The sequence below is a fragment of the Embiotoca jacksoni genome, unplaced genomic scaffold (assembly GCF_022577435.1).
Source record: "Embiotoca jacksoni isolate LCO1_2020_lvr unplaced genomic scaffold, fEmbJac1.0.p SCAF_54, whole genome shotgun sequence".
In the NCBI taxonomy this organism is placed as follows: domain Eukaryota; kingdom Metazoa; phylum Chordata; class Actinopteri; family Embiotocidae; genus Embiotoca; species Embiotoca jacksoni.
Window position 1 is genome coordinate 21,371 of NW_027185408.1, and position 21,232 is coordinate 42,602.

At 43.0% G+C, this 21,232-nt stretch overlaps 2 protein-coding genes across 4 annotated transcripts; one reads left to right on the forward strand and one right to left on the reverse strand.

The window, feature by feature from the left end:
- The first annotated feature begins 2,815 nt into the window (after positions 1-2,815).
- On the forward strand, positions 2,816-10,069 carry LOC138212288 (snake venom 5'-nucleotidase-like). Its single transcript, XM_069172589.1, has 9 exons — positions 2,816-3,523; positions 4,674-4,896; positions 5,015-5,203; positions 5,909-6,106; positions 6,301-6,455; positions 7,120-7,228; positions 7,481-7,630; positions 8,027-8,227; positions 8,322-10,069. Exons 1-9 carry the CDS (start codon positions 3,158-3,160, stop codon positions 8,468-8,470), a joined length of 1,740 nt encoding a protein of 579 aa, XP_069028690.1. The 5' UTR covers positions 2,816-3,157; the 3' UTR covers positions 8,471-10,069.
- LOC138212285 (sorting nexin-14-like) lies at positions 9,218-20,400 on the reverse strand. 3 transcript variants are annotated; one of them, XM_069172579.1, is made up of 27 exons: positions 19,878-20,396; positions 19,039-19,159; positions 18,816-18,889; positions 17,709-17,831; positions 17,538-17,625; positions 17,150-17,234; positions 16,072-16,228; positions 15,921-15,996; positions 15,794-15,838; positions 15,585-15,665; positions 15,281-15,395; positions 15,034-15,189; positions 14,836-14,960; positions 14,437-14,495; positions 14,157-14,289; positions 13,850-14,036; positions 13,291-13,377; positions 13,059-13,159; positions 12,227-12,338; positions 11,956-11,996; positions 11,522-11,641; positions 10,860-10,983; positions 10,577-10,741; positions 10,393-10,488; positions 10,189-10,280; positions 9,909-9,965; positions 9,218-9,381 (listed from the first exon to the last, which is right to left on the reverse strand). In XM_069172579.1, exons 1-27 carry the CDS (start codon positions 20,000-20,002, stop codon positions 9,355-9,357), a joined length of 2,772 nt encoding a protein of 923 aa, XP_069028680.1. In that variant the 5' UTR covers positions 20,003-20,396; the 3' UTR covers positions 9,218-9,354. The 3 variants fall into 3 exon arrangements, with proteins under 3 accessions (XP_069028680.1, XP_069028681.1, XP_069028682.1); XM_069172580.1 differs by having other exon boundaries at positions 13,291-13,374; positions 19,878-20,394; XM_069172581.1 differs by lacking the exon at positions 9,218-9,381 and having other exon boundaries at positions 9,908-9,965; positions 10,868-10,983; positions 19,878-20,400.
- Between the last annotated feature and the right edge of the window lie 832 nt (positions 20,401-21,232).

Sequence of the window (21,232 nt, forward strand, 5' to 3'; positions counted from 1 at the left end):
GCGTGTCGTCTATAATATAATAAAAAAGTCATACCATAGCGTGTCGTCTATAATATAATAAAAAAGTCACACTATAGCGTGTCGTCTATAATATAATAAAAAAGTCACACTATAACGTGTCGTCTATAATATGATAAAAAAGTCACACTATAGCGTGTCGTCTATAATATAATAAAAAAGTCACACTATAACGTGTCGTCTATAATATGATAAAAAAGTCACACTATAGCGTGTCGTCTATAATATAATAAAAAAGTCATACCATAGCATGTCGTCTAAAATATGATAAAAAAGTCATACTATAGCATGTCGTCTAAAATATGATAAAAAAGTCATACTATAGCGTGTCGTCTATAATATAATAAAAAAGTCACACTATAGCGTGTCGTCTATAATATAATAAAAAAGTCACACTATAACGTGTCGTCTATAATATGATAAAAAAGTCATACTATAGCATGTCGTCTAAAATATGATAAAAAAGTCATACTATAGCATGTCGTCTAAAATATGATAAAAAAGTCATACTATAGCGTGTCGTCTATAATATAATAAAAAAGTCACACTATAGCGTGTCGTCTATAATATAATAAAAAAGTCACACTATAACGTGTCGTCTATAATATGATAAAAAAGTCACACTATAGCATGTCGTCTAAAATATGATAAAAAAGTCATACTATAGCATGTCGTCTAAAATATGATAAAAAAGTCATACTATAGCGTGTCGTCTATAATATAATAAAAAAGTCATACCATAGCATGTCGTCTAAAATATGATAAAAAAGTCATACTATAGCATGTCGTCTAAAATATGATAAAAAAGTCACACTATAGCATGTCGTCTATAATATAATAAAAAAGTCACACTATAGCGTGTCGTCTATAATATAATAAAAAAGTCACACTATAACGTGTCGTCTATAATATGATAAAAAAGTCACACTATAGCATGTCGTCTAAAATATGATAAAAAAGTCATACTATAGCGTGTCGTCTATAATATGATAAAAAAGTCACACTATAGCATGTCGTCTAAAATATGATAAAAAAGTCATACTATAGCGTGTCGTCTATAATATAATAAAAAAGTCACACTATAGCGTGTCGTCTATAATATGATAAAAAAGTCACACTATAGCATGTCGTCTAAAATATGATAAAAAAGTCATACTATAGCATGTCGTCTAAAATATGATAAAAAAGTCATACTATAGCGTGTCGTCTAAAATATGATAAAAAAGTCACACTATAGCGTGTCGTCTATAATATGATAAAAAAGTCACACTATAGCATGTCGTCTAAAATATGATAAAAAAGTCATACTATAGCATGTCGTCTAAAATATGATAAAAAAGTCATACTATAGCGTGTCGTCTATAATATAATAAAAAAGTCACACTATAGCGTGTCGTCTATAATATAATAAAAAAGTCACACTATAACGTGTCGTCTATAATATGATAAAAAAGTCACACTATAGCGTGTCGTCTATAATATGATAAAAAAGTCACACTATAGCATGTCGTCTATAATATGATAAAAAAGTCACACTATAGCATGTCGTCTAAAATATGATAAAAAAGTCATACTATAGCATGTCGTCTATAATATGATAAAAAAGTCATACTATAGCATGTCGTCTAAAATATGATAAAAAAGTCATACTATAGCGTGTCGTCTATAATATGATAAAAAAGTCACACTATAGCATGTCGTCTATAATATGATAAAAAAGTCATACTATAGCATGTCGTCTAAAATATGATAAAAAAGTCACACTATAGCGTGTCGTCTATAATATAATAAAAAAGTCACACTATAGCGTGTCGTCTATAATATAATAAAAAAGTCACACTATAACGTGTCGTCTATAATATGATAAAAAAGTCACACTATAGCATGTCGTCTAAAATATGATAAAAAAGTCATACTATAGCATGTCGTCTAAAATATGATAAAAAAGTCACACTATAGCGTGTCGTCTATAATATAATAAAAAAGTCACACTATAGCGTGTCGTCTATAATATAATAAAAAAGTCACACTATAACGTGTCGTCTATAATATGATAAAAAAGTCACACTATAGCATGTCGTCTAAAATATGATAAAAAAGTCATACTATAGCATGTCGTCTAAAATATGATAAAAAAGTCATACTATAGCATGTCGTCTATAATATAATAAAAAAGTCACACTATAGCGTGTCGTCTATAATATAATAAAAAAGTCACACTATAGCGTGTCGTCTATAATATAATAAAAAAGTCACACTATAACGTGTCGTCCAAAATATGATAAAAAAGTGATAAATATTCTGACTCGTTGGCAGGTTTGAATTCGGACTTTACTTCACCTTCGTTTCACTTAACACAAACTTGCTTCTCATATCTTGCCCTCTGCTGCCCTCTAGTGAGATGAAACAAACCTCAGCGAAGAGGCTGATTCACCGGGAGGACTTGAGCTGACTTTGTTTTCTTTTTTTAATCCAATTTGCATTTTCTTTTCTGCATTTCTTTAAACGAACCCGTTAAAACTCGACATGACGTAAACATGACGTCAGCGTCTCCGGTTCCTTCCAGCAGATTTCTTCCTCCGTTTATTTACGTTCTCTGTTTTTCCAGATGGAGTTGAGTTTTTCTTTTTTTGATGGATTCAAACCACAGACGTCTCCACCCTGCTGCCCACGTGATCCTTTTTTATGATTAAAGGGGCATTTACAGCTTTAAACACCAAACAGAACTTCCTCCTCCTTTCAGATCTCCTTTCTGCTGAGAGGTTTTATTGACTTGTGTTTGTTCTTGTGTCCGTTATGAAGCACTTTGGTTTCCATCACTGCTGGAAGGTGAAAACTCTCCACAAGCTTCATGCAGCCGGTGAAAGCGAGAAAGTCAGAGATGGAAGGAGACATCAGAGAGGAAGAGGCGTCTCATAACGACCACAATCCTCCTCCTCCTCCTCCTCTTCCTCCTCGTGACGCGCTCCTCTCTCTCTCTCGGTCTTCTCCGCGTGCAGCTTCTCTCTTAATTCATAAGTCGACATCTACAGAGCGGAGAGGAGCAGAGGAAAGGAGGTCCCCGCGGGTCATGTAGGAAGAAGCAGCCTCCGTCCTCGGTTTGCTCCTCCGGTGTTTTTGCGCGCAGCGGACCGCGGAGATGGAAGCGGCGCGCCGCGAGCGGAGCGCTCTGCCGCGGCTCCGTCTCTGCTTCCTTCCTCCCCCCCTCCTCCTCCTCCTCCTCCTCGCGCCGGGATCCAGCTCGGCGACCTGGGACCTGGTTCTCCTCCACACCAACGACGTGCACGCCCGGGTGGAGGAGACCAGCGTGCACTCCGGGAAGTGCGGCGGCACGTGTTTCGCCGGCGTGGCGCGGAGAGCGACGGCCGTCAAGAGGATCCGCGGCTCCGAGAGCAACGTGCTGCTGCTGGACGCCGGAGACCAGTTCCAGGGGACCGTCTGGTTCAACCTGTACAAGGGAGCCGAGGCGGCGCACTTCATGAACCTCCTGCGTTATGATGCCATGGTGGGAACAATGATACAAACATAGATAGATGGAATCATTTGAACCGTTTTATACATGATCAGGAATGATCACATTTGTTTGTATAAATTACTCTAAGGGCTACAAAAACTGGTGACTCATTTAAAAGTGATTTATGGTTAAATATCAGATAAACCTGTTGGATGGTGAATAAACTAAAGACATAAAGCAATATTTGATCTCTTATTTACAGTTCCAAGAACCTTTACAACAAAGAACTATTCCATTTTAATCTGTTAATCAGTTAGATTATTATATATTAGATATAACAGTTGACCGTCATCACTATCGCCAACACTGCAGGCAGCTTTAAACTCTTAGAAATAGAAATCAATTTGTTAATTTTAGGATTTTCATATTGTGTTACTCTATTTTTTGTTATTCTACTTTACTGAAGTATGACAGTGATGAAGACTTCTGATGAAGATCAGCTGCCGCTGTGATTTTAAGTGAGACCTTCAGGTGTTGCTCTAAAACCTCGGAGGACCGTCCTCACTCAGGTTCGAGGGTGATTCATGTTTTCCGTTCTGGAGTCCTCAGATGTTTTTAATCTGCTTAATTGCAGCCAATGTTGTTATGGATCAGCTGTCCGCTCGCTGCCTTTTAATCTCTCAGGGCCACAATTAGAGAGATGAGTTCAGAGCGTCACTTCGAACCCCGACGGAGAGTAAAAAGTGAAATGAGAAAAACAAATTTTCCAAAGACAATTCAATTAAAAACATTTGTAGCGTAAAGAAATGCACATTAAATATATACAACACAATAAGTCTGAGAGACGCTTCAGAGGACCTAAATACTAAAACAGGAAACACTAAAACAATGAGACCGCAAGAGCAAACGGTTGAATGCGAGCGTGATTCTGTTACCACGGTTACGTTATTGTCAAATGATTAAAGGCGACAAATAATCGCCGTCCAGGTGGAACCGTTTCTGTATGGAAGGTTTTAGGTGACGGACCGTTGTGTATCATCGGCGTAGAGACGAATGTGTCGAGGCGATATCGGAGAAAATCAGGCAGTCGCAATGTTGTCAGCGACCGAATCTGATTTTTAGCAACAACAGCTCTCTGATTGGTCGATCCCGTTGTTTATTTTTTTTTTTAATTTGACTTATTTTGGTGTTTGTTTTTCAGGTTTTTGGAAACCACGAGTTCGACAACGGAGTGGACGGCCTCATGAAGCCGTTCTTGGAGGAGATCCGGTGTCCCGTTCTCAGCGCCAACATCAGACCGGACAAAACTCTGGCTGCGACATTCGGCAGCATGTATTTACCGTACAAGATATTTACCTTTGGTGATCAGAAAGTGGGCGTGGTCGGATACACGTCCCGGGAAACTCCGGCTCTGTCCAGACCCGGTAGGTGGACGTAGACGGTTTCTGTGTTGAAGTTCAAACGTGTCCCTCAGCCTTCAAGGTTTGAAGTTAAGTTTTCCGGTGTCTTGCGTCCATCTCACGCGTCCACGTTTGTGCTCAGGACCTCACCTGCAGTTCGAGGATGAGGTGAGCGCCCTCCAGCTGCAGGTGGACAAACTGCAGACGCTGGGCATCGATAAGATCGTCGCTCTGGGACACTCCGGCTTCACGGTGGATCGGGAGATCGCAGAGAAGGTCCGAGGAGTCGACGTGGTCATCGGTGGACACACCAACACGTTCCTCTTCACAGGTAGGAGGGGAGGGGGGGGATACAAGATATATAAGAATATAGACGATATAAGAAAGTTGATCAAAACTAAATAAAATAAAAATTAAAAACTAAGTAAAAAGTACAAAGATTATGAGAAGATAAAAAAACTAAATACATTTAAAAAAGATAATCTAAATAAAAGGAGGCTTTATAAAAACAAAATAAAAATAAATCTAAAAAATAATGAAATCTAAAAAAAGTAATGTAGAAACTAACAATATTAATTCAAAACAAAATAAATTGAAAATTATAATAAATAGATAAAAGGAAACTGCATTTTCTAGCGTGTCGGTGCGCTGCAGACAGCTTTCCGACAGTGTTTTTAAATGAGCAGAATCATTTCTAATTGAATTCTCCTGCAGCATCGAACGTCTCTCCGAGCTGGACGAGAGGAAACTGCGAGTTGTGGCTCATTGGAGAATAAACACGGCGTCGACATGAGTCTGCTTTCCATAAATAACCCGTCAGAGTTGAATATAAACATCAGGCGGAGGGCTGGAGCCGCTGGTTTGGACCTCAGACCACAAAGATGTTTTTCTACAGTGTTTAAATCTGCTCCAGCGCTCAGTCACTGTTTGGACTGAGAGGAAGAGCTGACAGCGATGCATTCAAGTTCAGTTAAACCCAACTGAGTGAGGAAAAACCAGCATCCATCCTGTTTCTGTCTTTTTTTTTATTTTCCAGGACTTCCTCCATCTTCCGAGGTCCCGGCCGGTCCGTATCCCTTCATGGTGAAATCGGAGGACGGGCGGCAGGTTCCCGTCGTGCAGGCCTACGCCTTCGGAAAATATCTGGGTCATCTGAAGGTGACCTTCGACGCTGCTGGGAATGTAGTGAAGTCGACGGGGAACCCGATTCTGCTGGACGGCAGCGTCTCACAAGGTAACGACGGCAGAACCTCCAGCTCTTCTTCTGTAGTTTTAGTCATTCTTTGTTTTTTACTTTCTTTCTATTGGACAGATAATCTGCTCAGTTTCTATCTATTTTGCATCATTACCACATTTTGAACAACGTACAACCTGCTCCTGGATTCGTCTCCATTTGAGGGATGAAGTGGTGGATTTTCTCTCCTCCAGATCCGGAGGTTCTTGCTGATGTGGAGGACTGGAAGAAGAGTCTGGCCAACTACTCGTCTCAGGTGGTGGGAAGGACGCTGGTCTTCCTGAACGGGACGGCCGAGGAATGCCGGTTTCGGGAATGTAACCTGGGGAACCTCATCTGCGACGCCACGGTGAGACTCAATGAGCATCACATGTTCCTCCCGTGGGCTTGAAGAGGCTCTCAAAGGTTTGTAGCTTGGTGTTGGACTCTCTTCTGCTTGAGCGTTGACTTTTTTATTCTCTGGTTTGCTGCGTTTTTCTCGACTGCTTACGATTTATATTCTTCTCGCTTTTCTCGGCGTTACAGAATATTATCGGCGCGATCGATCAATCGACACCGATCGCTCACTGATCTGAAACTGACATCATTTATGCTCGTCTTTTAAAGACTCTCGTATTCAGATAAAAAAACTATTCAGACTAAATTCACTTTCATTTCCAGGATGTCTGCAGGTCCTGAGAAGTCTTAAAAAAGCTTTGATTCTCAGGAAGGTATCTGAGGTTTGTACGTAGTATTTACCACAAAATGTCTGAGCCTCTCGTAGCAATAAAAACAGGTAAACAGGTAGCTATTAACATCATGGTTGTTTAAAAAAAAAGTAGAACAAGTTTTCTTCACTGGAAGTTCGATTGTAATTACTGCAACTTTTGGGTGGACGCTCTTCAGCCGGCTGCAGGTCCTCAGGGAGGTTTCAGAGACAAAATATGGCACACTGAATGGTGCTACATGGATCCAATAAATACTGAGACCCGTGTTGGACTGAAGGAATCAGCTTCCCTGTTTCCGTCCTTCAGGTCGACAACAACATCCGGTTCTCTGATGGCGTCCAGTGGAACCACGTCAGCGCCTGCATCTTCAACGGCGGCGGCGTCCGGACGTCGATCGACGAACAAACCAGAAACGGTGAAGTCGGATAGCTTTTTAAATTTGCAGTATTTCATATCATGAGGCAGAACTTTCCAGGAAGGAGATGAATGTGTTTTTGGCTGCACGTTGCACATGACTCACTTTTCCTCACAGAGACGCCAGTCCCGAAAAGAAAAACAAACCTCCGAGGATCCCGGAGGTTCTCGATCTTTCGGTTGTTTTCTTCAAAGCAGTTTTGTGTCAGAAAAAAGTTAATAAAAAAAAGAATGTTGATGTTGTCGTCTGCAGGTTCGATCACGATGGAGGACCTGATCGCCGTCCTGCCCTTCGGAGGAACCTTGGACTTGGTGCAGCTGAAAGGCTCCACGCTGAGGAAGGCTTTCGAACACTCAGTGAGACGATACGGTCAGAGCACCGGGGAGTTCCTGCAAGTGTCCGGTAATCTCCCCGAGTACAGCTTCTATACCGTCTGTGGTCGGTCCAACACTTCGCTTCTGACTGAAGTCGCTCTCGAACTGTTGGACGCATTGACGTTAAATTTGGTGCAGCCATTCGTGGTGCTCAGAGGATGAATCCTACCGACTTTGGTGGTTCTCTGACTTTTCCTCTTGCGCCACCTTGTTGACATTTGAGGGGTGAAATTATTGGATTGTTTTCAATGAAAGTAAAAAAAATAAATTAAAAAAAAAGCCAAAGTTCTTTCGAATGCTAAATGTTGTCCAAACACAAGAACAAATCAAATTGGCAGAATCGGAGAACAAATCTGACAGTTTTCAACAGGAAGTGCTGCTGGATATGTTTCAATATTGAGGACGCTTTCATGTCCTCTGGCAGGATTTCAGGTTGAGTTTGACGTCTCCAAACCTCCGGGGCATCGCGTGAGAAGCCTCGCCATCCTCTGCACGACGTGTCGCGTCCCTCACTACAAACCGGTCGAGGACCAGACGGTCTACAAAGTGCTGCTGCCGTCCTACTTGGTGAACGGCGGAGACGGATTCTCTATGATCCAGAACGAGACGCTGAAACACAACAGCGGTGAGACTTCGGGAGGTTGTTTTTTTTGTTGTGGTTTGAAATGTGATGATGATGATGATGATGTTTCGTTTTAACAACTTTCTTTTTCTTCCAGGTGATTTGGACATTTCAGTCGTGTCGGATTACATCGCAAAAAGAAAGAAAGTTTATCCTTCTGTTGAAGGACGCATCAAGATTTACAACTCAGCTTCCGGACTTCAGGGACGAACCGCTCCGCTGCTTTTACTGTTCTGGAGTCTGTAACGTCATCCGCAAACATTTTGTTTAAATACTTAAAACTATTTTATAAACATGACGTGAACTTCAAGAACTAACAGGATTCACTCTATAAAAATGTTACTATTCGTTTACTTTCGTAGACAAGACAAACTGTCGCTCTTTAAAAACCACGAGGAAAAGTTTGGAAAAAAGAGCAAAACACGTCAAAGAGTTGAAGCTAAGGAACCTTAAAGTTCCTCATTTTAACCCCGAAACTGATGTTTCTCTAAAAGGTTTTGATTCCCAAACTAAATCATTCCCACGTAATTAAAGTGTCATCGATTCTTTTCACGTGACTGTCGGCTCCGACACGATTTTTTTTAAAGTCTAATCATTCTTCAAATTTGTTTTTTTAAAGAAAACTGAAGGTTTTACAGGGAATGAGTCGACTGAACAGCCGAGCGGCCTTCGTGGTCGGCGTCCGTTTTCCACCCGGAGCTCCTCGGTGAGACTCGGCGGGTCGGACGTGTGAACAAGACCTCCTCTGTGACGATCTCCCCAACAACGCTCGCTGCCCGCCGATCGCTCAGGAACTCCGTCTGAGTCGAGCCAGCTGGCAGCGAGCGAGACGAGCCGCCCGAACGCATGAAAACAAGCACATTATGGACTCGCTGGAAAACCGTCCCTCAGAGGACAGAGTGTCGTTTGGCGTCTCTTTCAGGACAGTTTTTTTTTTTGTCGTGTAAAAGCTGCTGTCGGGGAAAAAAAAGAAAGAAAGTAGAACTGCAGTGATATCAATAAATATCTTTTTAATTAGTGCGTTAATGAACACGGGAATGCAGCGCTGCTACAACAGCTTTTCAGGAATAGTTTGAGATTATCGCTCCTCCGTCGTCCGGGTAACGGACGTTCAAGTCTGGTCGTCTCCTTCACACGATGAACGTTTCCTTCGCTCCCTGCAGAGGAAACAACGACGTTAAACATCTGAGAGACATCCAGCAAACATCTGGGACGTCTGTGAAAACACATATTGGACATCAGCGAGATGTCAATGAATCTTCTGAGACAACTGAGAAACGTTTGTTAAACATCTGCCAGGCAACTACGAGATGTCTGTACAACATCTGCCAGACATCTGTTCTCGCTTCCTTTTCTTAAATCAGATAAATTCTTCCAGAGAAACTTTGCCTGTCGTAAAATTTCATATATCTACATAGTAAAAAGTCTCAAATATATTTTCTGCATCTGATTCCATTTTACTGATAATCAGAACTTTTCATCCACAAACTGTTTTTTTTGTGGGTTTTTTCCAGCATCAAACACAAACATAGTTTTCGTCAAATTAAAAGCCTCTGAGAGGATAAATCTCTCCAGACTCTGACTTCTTTCCATGTCGCTTGTTGTTTAAGACGCTCTACATCTTCAAACGTAAAACACTTCCTGTATCGTGTGTCCGGTCTCGGCTGTCATTTTTCTTTTTTACCTTGCTGAGTTCAGGAAAAAGTTCCAGCACGGCGATGTCGAGCAGGACGTACGTCATCTGAGGAGGAAACAGATCCCGACGCCGAGACGTCTTCTTATTAATTACGCTGCAAGTTCGTGTAAAACTACAGAATTATTCATTAAAAACTTCTTTAGATCTTTTCTGACTTTTTACGTGTCCTTAAACAAATTACATGACTCATTATTTTCCAAAGTTAAAATGTGCCTTTAACAGAGTGCAGTTTGTAATCAGATGTTTATTCTGAATTTAAACTGTTTACCTGCTTGTTGAGGAGCGGCTGCTGCAAACCATCAAACAGCAGCTGGATGCCTTCGAACTTCGCCTCCTCGCCAATGCACTTCCCCACAAAGTCTGAAAACACACTCGGTTTTAATATCGACTAATCTGCGAATAGTCCGAAGAACCGATCGATAACTGCTTTATTTGTTTTGAGGCGATAAAAAGCCGGTGAAAGTTTAGCGACCTGGCAGATACTTCATCATCTCCTCGAACGTCCGCTTGGCTCGGATCTGTTTGTCCTCCGCCGCTCGCTCCTCGCTGCTCTCGCAGAAAACGGCGTCTGCGGGAAGAAACCACGAGAAAACATGTTTTTTATTTGAAAACTCTGCGCTCGTTTTGAAGAAGCGGAGCTTCCGGTTGTTTCGTACCTCGGAGCTGCGTGACGAGCGACACCACGCGGTGCTCCTGCAGGATCTGCTCCAGCTTGGACTGCATGTACTGGTCCATGTACGCCTCGAACGTGCTCTTGAACAGGATCCTGCCGGCGGCCATGACGTGATGCAACCAGTCCGGCATGCGAAACACCACCCGGCCTGTTGGAGAGGGACCAACACACACACCGAGACGAGGCTGAGGAAGTGGGAAACCGCGGCGGAGATGACGAATAACTCACAAACGTGAATAAAAACCATAACGGTCGGTTTCACTCACCGACGTACATCATGTAGTCGTACATGCCGTCGACGCCCACCATCTCCAGGAAACAGTTGCGGTTGTGCTTCCTGTCCGAACCCTCTGACAGGTTGGCGTTGTTTCTGAACAGGTCGTTGAAGAGCTGCAGGTGATAAAGTCTATAATCAGAGGAAGGCTAGGATGACCTCTGACCTCCCCTCAAAAATGTCCTGGAAAAATATTCACAGGAATTTTGACAAAATTGCAAACTCCCACAAACATTGCGTGAATTATTGCAATTTCAATAGCTTGAATGACAAAATGAAAACATTTTCAGAAAATTTTGCGAAATATTTAAAAAAAAATGCAACACATGGTTTCTTCAACACACTGCTCACATAAATACGAAATCTTAACAAACCTCAGGATGCAAACAGTTTGAGTTTTCTGCCTCACACTTTATCAGTGAACATACTGAACATTCCCGTCCTGAAGGAAGGGGAAATATCTTTCCAGTCTGATAAGATTGAAACCATTTTTAAATTGTCAGGAAAGCAGCCTTCGAATCTCTTTTGATAAAATGAAGCTGTCTGAGGTGGAGCCGGCGAATCGGGGCAGTTTTCGGGGGCCCGTCAGTGATCGTGGTAATGTGAGACATCCGGCTCTGGTTTCAGCAGAGGAAGGATGTCCGGGTGTTTCACCTTCTTGTTGTTCCCTGCCGTGGGGCTGAGGATGGTCAGCTCGGGCCGGCTGGGTTTGGGTTTGGGCGACTCGCAGGAGTTGAAGAAGGACTGGATGAACGGCTCCAGGTTCTGTCCTTTCTGGAAGCACACGGCAGCCAGTTTCAGCCTGATGTTTCTTAAAGGGGAAGTTTTTCCCTCACACACGATATTATACACAGATTCTGTTTCAAAAACATATAATATATGCCAATAAAAACGTTCTAGAAACTAACATTAAATTCTAGCAACCAGAACTAAGATTCAAACTGTAAAACTAATGCAAAAATATTTTCCCAGTTTCTGCAGCAGGTTTTATTTCAGAATCTTTCTTCTGCATCGGCGTCATTTTTCAGACCCGGAAGCTACGAACACTTTTACATCCGGTCTGTGGTTTCAGGTTTGGAGGGACTCACCTCTTTCATCAACTTTCCTGGAACAGACTTGAAAATCTTCCCTGAGAAACAGATTAAAGTGGGAATTAATTTATATTTTTAATGTCTAATTCCTCACAGCTATCTGAGTTTGTTGGGATGAACTTCAACAGTAAATCAGATTTAAATCTGCGATGTAGTAACGCCAATAGAAAAGAATATATTTTATGTTTGTACAAAAATATTTTTGTCTGATACGACGGGAATCGTTAGTCCTTCATGTGTAACACCTGATGGGGTCTCAGGTACGTACCAAGGTTGACGTCCGGCAGCATCCTGTCCAGGAACTGAGACTCCACGCTGTGAGGAGACAGGAAGTCGGCCAGCAGCTGACTGTTGCTGAGCTCCGGATGCTGCAGGAGTCTCTGCACACGAAAACAAGACGGAGACGAGTTCAAGCTGAGACGGGGACGTCACCACGTCGGTTTGTGAGCGTTATGAAGCCTCCGGTTCAGATTCTCTCCGTCACCATCTTTGGAGCAGGAAGTGACCTTATTTGGACGAGCTGGGGGAGGAGCCAGCGGTGGATCTGACTCACTGCAGTGTCGTATAAAACTGAACTGACAGTATATTGAGGTTTACAGAATATTATAGAAATGTACAAGGCTGCTTTTAAAGGTGTTAAATGTACATTTTAAAAAGTATTGTGGAGAAAAAGGATGATAGGGCATGTAATGACCCCGTATAAAATCTGGACTACAACTAAAATCATTGCTTATGTAATTTCAGTGTAAAATCTTCATATCTTAAAAATAAATCTACCTAAAGCAGAATGACCGTTTAGGCTTTTAACCCTCCTGTTGTCCTCGGGTCAAAATGACCCGCAGCTGTGTTCAACCAAGTTCTATTTTATTTCTATATTTTTATATTTTGTGGGATCATTGGTCATCATTCTTTAAAGAAACAGCCTCCTCGTCACCAATGATCCCAAAAAATATGAAAATAAAATAGAACTTGGTTGAACACAGCTGCGGGTCATTTTGATCCAAGGACAACACGAGGGTTAACTTAATCCAAAACATTTCTCAAACACAACAGCAAGAAAAACAAAATGCTGCTTCAGATAACGAGATCAGGTTGAATACCTGTAAATACTCCTCGAATTCTTCCCTTTTGGACGCGAGGAACTCGTAATTCTTTGGTCCGATGATTCTTTTGGATGGAAGCTGTGCGTCTGCAAATGTGCCTGAAAACAAGGATGGAGAAAAAAAAAAAAGGGATCATTTTGGAGAATACAACACCAGAGAAACGGAGGTATTTTCATTAAAAATACAAAGATTGTTCTGTCGTTAAAGTTTGATGAAGACCCGACTTTACCGTGGAACTCGGTGAGTTTGGACTCCAGAACGTAGAACTCCAGATATCTCCGGTACACCGACCACTTCTCCATTTCATGATCGACTGCTGACGAGAAGAACAAGTCACATCGTGTCTGACGGAGTCCAATTGAAAAGTTTACTGACATTTATCTCCAACTAAATTAAAATAAATGAATAAAACAGCCCGACAGGCCCGAGGAAATGGACGCTGTTCATTGGAGCTGATTAAGACGCGTTATTTGGCTCAAACATCAGATTCTACTGCAAACAAACTGAAAAATAAATAGAATGTTTATTATTTTGACGATTGAAAACAAAAAGAAAACAGAAATGTCTCTGATTGATTCGTGATATAAAAAAAAAGATTCGCGGAGAAACAAACATTTGTTTGAACAGGATGACATCACTTCCTGTTTGTTTTTCTTTTTTTACGTGCACGCAATAACACAGCGCCCTATAAAATGTATTATTTATAATTGGGTTATTTTTTTATCTTTATCTGCCACCTTATTTTCTTTGTTATCTTTCTGTGTCCAGCTGTTGTTTGGTGGGCTCACCCTGCTTCCTGTCGTTGCGCTCCACGTCGATGCAGAAGACGGGGATCTTCTCCCTCTTGGCCTCGTCGTCGTAGAGGTCGATGTACGGGATGGTGATGCTCCAGGCCGACAGGTTCCTCCGAGAGCCCGGCGCGCTGGCCGGCTCGGCGGGCGAGTCGTCCTCCATCACGACGGTCGCCTCCTCCACCTGCCGGAGGACACGGGAAAACATCACGACGCTCAAAACTCAGCGGGAGATTTATCATCGTGCGTTTAAACAACGTCAGACGGACGGTTCGTAACGGAGTGAAACGAGCGAAACGCTCACCAGGTCGTCGTCCAGCTCGTTCATGGCGCTCGGCGGCAGCAGGGCGCCCTCCATCGTCGTGCTCTTGAACACACCTTTGATTTTGCTGCCGATCCTGCTGATGCCGAACGACTCGCCCCGTTTCATCGTGTTCCTGGTGAGAGCAGACGAAAAAAAACTGAGATCACACCTCAATCTTAACGTCGTTCAGAGTATTTCTGTTTGTGCATCGACACCTGACAAATAAACAGAAACGGATGTCGGGAAGAGCAGAAATATAAAAACGTGAAGCAAAACCAACCTGTTGATCCTGGAGCTCCTCGTTGGCGACTCCGCTCCCCTCAGCAGGTGTCGGAAGTACTGAAGAACACAAACAGGAGAAACTAATTATGTTTTGATGCAAAAATCATTTCTGAAACATGTTGTGATATGAACATGTGGTTCAAGAAGGTTTTAGATCCTTTTTTATTGGGAGACAGTTTCTCTTTAAGTCGTGCAAACTTTAAACTCTGCGAGGTTGAAATGAACCGGAATTATCCTTTAAATGTACAAATATTCCCACTGAAGTGGAGAAGCTTAAAGGACAAAAACAGAAACTTCTTCACTTCAAAACAGAAATTAAATACAACACGTGGATAAATTACAGATAAACAAGTCAGAAATCAGATTTGTTTTGGAAACGTTGTTTCCTGCGTCTCACCTCGTCGCTGTGGCAGAACATGGGAGTGAAGACTCTCTCCAGCAGAGACAGGACGTGTTCGTAGGCCTCGAACAGGCAGCGCATCGTCTGCAGCTTCACCACGCCGCCGTACGGCCCGCGAGCGACTGAGAGAGAGAGACGGCAGCTCGTTACAGTCGGTCGGGACGAGAACACGGAGAGAGCCGCGGGACGCCTTACTGTTCCTGATCTCCTCCACGATGAACGGGTCGAAGCTGATCTTGTCCACGCTCTCGTCCAGGCAGTACGTCTCGTAGATGTGCAGCACCTCGCCGTGCAGACGCTGCAGCTCCGAGTCGCTCAGCTCCGGACTCAGGATCTTATCGTTGAACTCCTCTGGAGCAGAACACAGTGAACACGTTTCACGCTGAAGGTCGAAGGTCCTTCGAGCCGTCGAGAGCTGAGAGGCGAGGCGCGTCGTTCTTACCCACGGCGAGGCAGAACTGCAGCACGTGCACGGCTCCTTCCTGCTTCAGGAAGTTCATGAAGCGAAAGAGGAGGTCCTGCTGCTCCCGGATCTTCTTCAGCTCCAACTTCAGCACCTGCACCACCACGCGGAGACGGCTAGTTAGTTGGAGTTCACGTGCAAAGAAGCTATAGATTGTAAAAGGTCACGAGCTTAGGGCAGCGTGAGGTGACCTTTGACCTCTGATCCTTAAAAGCTTATCACTTCAGGTGTGAACTCTTTCTAATAAATAAATCACAGGAATCTGAAGACAACAAAGTCTCACCGACGGCTTCTTGTTGCCGACGTCTGCGTATTTCTGCAGGAAGGGAACCAGAGCAGACGGAGGCTCGGCGGCCGGTTCGGGCTGGAGACAAGAAATCAAGTGAACTGTAGAGGGACGGCTCGTTTTTGGTTTCACATCATTTAAAATAACTGAAGAAACATCGGGGGTTTTTGGGCTATATAGAATATTATCTTAATTATAAGACTTACTGGAGTGTCGTCAACAAATATGAGCACCATGAGGTTGACGGTGTCCTGAAAGACAAGCAGCAGGGTTAACGAGCCCGTCGGGTCACCACAGCGGAGGAAACCACGGGACGGTTTTTAGTGTGCTTACAGGGTCGGCCATGAAGTCCAAGGTGGGCAGGACGACGGAGCCGGACATCACCTCCCGCAGCAGCAGAGCCAGAGACCTGGGGGAGGGGGGGGCACTGGTTAGAAATGTCCAGGGAGAGAGGGGGACGGGGAGGGGGAGGAAAGGTACGTACCTGCAGTCTGTAGCTTTGGGAGGCATCACGAAGGGGAACAGCATCTCGGTGAGATTCCTCAGGTACAGCAGCTCGTCCTTCCGGCTGTGCAGAGCGACGTGGAGGTCGGAGCCGTATTCATCCAGAGCTGCCTGCTGGAAACACTCCATGTTCTTCACTACACACACACACACACACACCACACACACACACACACACACCACACACACACACACACACACACACCACACACACACACACCACACACACACACACACACACACACCACACACACACACACACACACACACACACACACACACACACCACACACACACACACACACACACACACACACCACACACACACACACACACACACACACACACACCACACACACACACACACACCACACACACACACACACACACACACACACACACACACACACACACACACCACACACACACACACACACACACACACACCACACACACACACACACACACCACACACACACACACACACACACACACACACACACCACACACACACCACACACCACACACACACACACACCACACACACACACACACACACACACACACCACACACACACACACACACACACACACACACACCACACACACCACACACACACACACACACACACCCCACACACACACACACACACACACACACACACACCACACACACACACACACCACACACCACACACACACACACACCACACACACACACACACACACACACACACCACACACACACACACACACACACACACACACACACACACACACACACACACACACACACACACACCCCACTGTAAAACCCTCCACCGACCAAACCCAACATAAACTGTGTATTCCAGATGAATCATGTGCAGACGACGTTCATGTGACCTTCAACAAAACAACTACAAATTGAATAAACATAAACAAAACGATCCAAATGCTACAAATACAAACTGCTGAATAAATCCTCTCACATTTCCAACGTTTCCTTTTAAAGTTTAAAAGTTTGGGTTTTAAGAGCTGCAGAAATAAAAAGCGTAGTTACAGGTGTACGTACGAACCTTTAGCTCGAGCTGTCGCCATGATTTCAATGTGCTTCATCGTGGCCTTCATCACTTTGTCGGCGAACACGGTCGGGACGTCGACCTGCCGACGAGTCAGGTCCAAAAAAAAAAAGTAAATCAGATTTTAGAAGAATTTTGACTTTTTTTTTGCTTTAAAAACGAGAAAGACAAAAAAAAGAATCCTTCATCAAAGTATCTGATTATATTTCTGTTCATTGACTGAAGAGTTTGAGTTGTTGGTGCAACAGTAGAAGTTTCTGTTGTTGTAACGACCAGCGCTGCCCCCTGCAGGTCAGTAACGGTATCTAAAGCCCTTCAAGACTTCTCAGTGATGCAGCAGGAGGTTTCTGAACTCTGGCGTTTCATTGGTCGAGGAGCGTTTCACCTTCTGAGCGCGGCGGACGAGCACCGACGCGAAGAAGCGGATGGTCATCCTCACTTCGTCCACGCACGCCTCGTCGTCCGTGATGTCCCTGAAAATCAGAAGGAGGGAGTTGGACGAGCACAAAAAACAAACGTCTTTGTGCGACGACGGGCGGTGAAGTTCGGAGCTCACCGGTACCACGGGTACACGAAGTTCTCCAGAACCAGCTCGAACACCTCGGCGATGGAGGCGTCCACCTTGGAGTGAACCTTCAGGTCCAACCACGGCTGGTAGTTTTCCAGCAGCAGCGTCGGCCTGCAGACCATAAATAATAAATCAGTTTCTTTATCTTCTTCTCCGAAGTCTCCGACGGCCACGGTGACTTTGAGATTTTAGGTTTTGTGATCCGAAGGTTGTGTTTTCAGATTTTCCTTCAATCCGTCTCGAGATGTTTTTTTTTTGTATTTTTTTTTTCACTGCATTTCAGAACCAGAAAAAAAAACGTGACTTTCAAACCGTGTTTGTGAAGTTCAGACGGTTTAAAATGCATCGAAATGTGCAAAAGGTCCCTCAAACTGTCCTTTATTAAATGTCCTTTTTTTATGCTTTAAAAATCATTTTTAATCATTGCTCAGTGTTTTTTATTTATCAGTTACATAAAAGGACATTTTATTTGATTTGTGAATTTTATCAATTAAAATTGGATTCATTCACTTTGAGCTTCACTTTGATTTTATTAGATTTTTATTCCTTAACGTGTGTGTTGTTTTGTCAATTAATTATTTGGTCCTAAATATCAAATTGAAAGACTACCGAGCGTCGCATCATCTTCTAAAACTTTCATTTCCAACCAGTATTACAAAAATATACATAAAGTACATAAATATTATAAAATATCTAGATAAAGCTTGATCGATTGATAGCTTGAAATGTTTCAATAAAATTACAATGTACTGCAAAAAATACACTAAAAAACTCCATTAGGGGTAAAAATTCTGCATTCAAAAAAAAAGTAGTTTCAGCAAAATTTAAGTGTTTATCAAGAAAAAATAAATATTATTATTCAGACATTAATGTGTGAGTAAAGTGTCTATATTATATACACTATATATATTGTGTATATAATATTATTCCCAGTGAGATGCAGTAGAAACACAATCCAAAACACTCGCTTCATCAAACCTGCAGGTTTTGAAAATCACTTGTTAAATGTCATCAGTGGATAAAAAGGTGACGTCACGTTGAGTGTTTGATCATGTGACCGTTTGATCATGTGACCGTTTGATCATGTGACCGTACCGGTGGCGTTTGCACTTCACCTTCCCGCACACGGCGCAGCTGTGGCCGAGAGGAAACAGCTCCTGCTCCTGCCGCTGATGGAGACAGAAAAAAGTCCATGAGCTCACGTCATCATCCAAACGTCCTGTGTGTGTGTGTGTGTGTGTGTGTGTGCGCGTGCGTGCGTGTGTGTGCGTGTGTGTGTGTGTGTGTGTGTGTGTGCGTTTTGGAGGGTCGGACTCACTCTGTTCCTCGGCTTGACGGTGAACAGGATGTTTGGAAGAAGCGACTCGGGTCCGAGGGAGCAGTAGAAGGTGACGACGCCGGCCAGGAGCGACCAGAAGACCATGAGGATGTGGATGTACCTGCAGGAGGTTCAACAGCCTTCAGACTTCACAAACTTAAAACACAGCTGGAATTTGAACTGCAGACATTTGTGACTTTTAGAGAAATAATTATCTGTGCCTTCACCTACGGAAAACTTCACACAGATACGGTAATAATAATGCCTGGTTTTACCGCATTTGGAGGCCTCGTGCTGTGGTAGCAGTGTTATGGTGGTGGGCAGTTATTTGATGACAGTTTTGACTGTTATCATCACAAAATCTATCTGCCATTGAAAATAATAATCACCAAACAAAGCTTTTAGTGACGCTCTAGTGGCTTAAGTGCAAAAACACCCGAAGTTGTGTAACAGGTTATGGTCAGAAAGACAACAATTTTCTTATAAGAGTGCTCCAAAACCCATTCAACTAAGTATTCCACAAACTTATTTTGGAGAATAAAATATGCCGAATTAACGACTAACGTGATCTTTTTGCTGTGCATGTCTGAATGTGCAGACAAAAATCACTGAATCACGTAAATAGTGAAATAATCTTAAAACATAAAGTTTCTCAGGCGGGTTTTGAGCTGCTCCGTTCCACCAACAGGAGCAGGCCTCAGAAGTCACGTGACGCCGCCCAGCGCTCCAGCAGATATTCCCGGACACTTCCCCCCTTGATGAAGCTCCGTGTGGGGACGGGAGCTCCGTGTGGGGACGGAAGCTCCGTGTGGGGACGGAAGCTCCGTGTGGGGACGGACCTGTTGAGCAGCACGGTGACCGACACCATGAACAGCAGCAGGAAGCAGGACAGCGGGTACTGACGGCCGGCTTCCCGCAGGACGTCCACCTTCAGCCCCCGGACACACTCAAAGAAACCTGCCATCCTCTCAGCCGACCTGTTGACACATCAGCAGCAAAACAACAACAACAACACCTCTCAGGACGTTTTACGGGCGATTTTTAAAGTTGTTGTTGTTTTTATTTATTTTACACCGAAGCAGTTAAAAGTGTCGCGAGCTGGCTAACAGCTAGCTTCAGTTAGCTTCCGTTCGTTCAAACGAACAGCTGTGAAACTACCGGAGCTTCTTTCACGTGACAAAACACATCGTTTGCGCACGCGACGTGTCCAGCTGGCGGGTGGACATCAGACATCAGACATCAGACTCCGGACATCAGACTCCTCCACGTCCCAAACTTGTCTCTCCTTGTTTCACTCCGACTTCCTCAAAACATGGATGTTTGTAATCCGGCGGCGGGTTGCCAGATCTGCGTAGAAGACGTAATCACGCCCCGTTCTGAGGACGCGAGAGAAAAAAGAAAAATACGGATTTATATTGAGAAAACTAAATTAATGGGATTGTTGATACGTTCATTAAATCACGTTTGTCCGGTGAAAGTGAAATAATTCAGATGAACTTATGTATTTTATTAAATGTCCATATTTGCATTGTTTTATTTGTTAAAATTACACTTTAAACCATAAAACTGCATATAAAACATTTAAAATGTTTAAAAAGTATTTCTACTCATTTCTCATTTTTTTATTTATATCTGTTACATGAAAGGAAATGTTCTTTGATTTATTCACTTTGAGCTTTAGGCTGCTTAGAAGGATTTTATGTTTTATTTTATTTGTTAGTGTGGGTTTTTATTTGGTCCTAAATATCAAATTGAAAGACAACCGAGCGTCACATCTCATCTGTTGATACTTTGATTTCCAACCAGTATTAAAAAAATATATAAAGTACATAAATATTATAAAATATCTCGTTAAATATACATATCTATATTTTAAACAGCCGTAGTATGTTCATTCTACACCTCAAAGGTTTTCCTTGTTTAATTTTGTTTTATATTTTATTAAATTTGTTGTTGCTGTTATTTGCTCTTTATTGTGTGCTCGATAATGGCCATAAATTAAAGATAATAATTTAATGTAGTGAAAACCTTTAAAAGTTCTACTTTGTTGGGTGAAGCTATTTTACAGAAGCCCTGAAGATGTAAACGCACCAAACGTGTTTTTCAACAGACATGGCAACCCCGGATCCAAACAACGCCACTTCCGGTGGAGCTATCCATTTGTTTTGGTCCATTTACAGCTGGTCAGAAGTGA

What these genes read in the sequence shown, in the direction of transcription:
- LOC138212288 (XM_069172589.1), top strand. Translation starts at nt 3,158, where the DNA reads ATGGAAGCGGCGCGCCGCGAGCGGAGCGCTCTGCCGCGGCTCCGTCTC. An exon ending in TCCTGCGTTATGATGCCATG is followed by an intron (nt 3,524 to 4,673) that starts GTGGGAACAATG and finishes TTTGTTTTTCAG; the next exon opens with GTTTTTGGAAACCACGAGTT. An exon ending in GGAGTTCCTGCAAGTGTCCG is followed by an intron (nt 7,631 to 8,026) that starts GTAATCTCCCCG and finishes GTCCTCTGGCAG; the next exon opens with GATTTCAGGTTGAGTTTGAC.
- LOC138212285 (XM_069172579.1), bottom strand. Translation starts at nt 20,002, where the DNA reads ATGGCAGGTTTCTTTGAGTGTGTCCGGGGGCTGAAGGTGGACGTCCTG. An exon ending in AGGAGCTCCAGGATCAACAG is followed by an intron (nt 14,290 to 14,436) that starts GTTGGTTTTGCT and finishes TGCTCTCACCAG; the next exon opens with GAACACGATGAAACGGGGCG. An exon ending in TTTTTCCTGAACTCAGCAAG is followed by an intron (nt 9,382 to 9,908) that starts GTAAAAAAGAAA and finishes TTTCCTCTGCAG; the next exon opens with GGAGCGAAGGAAACGTTCAT.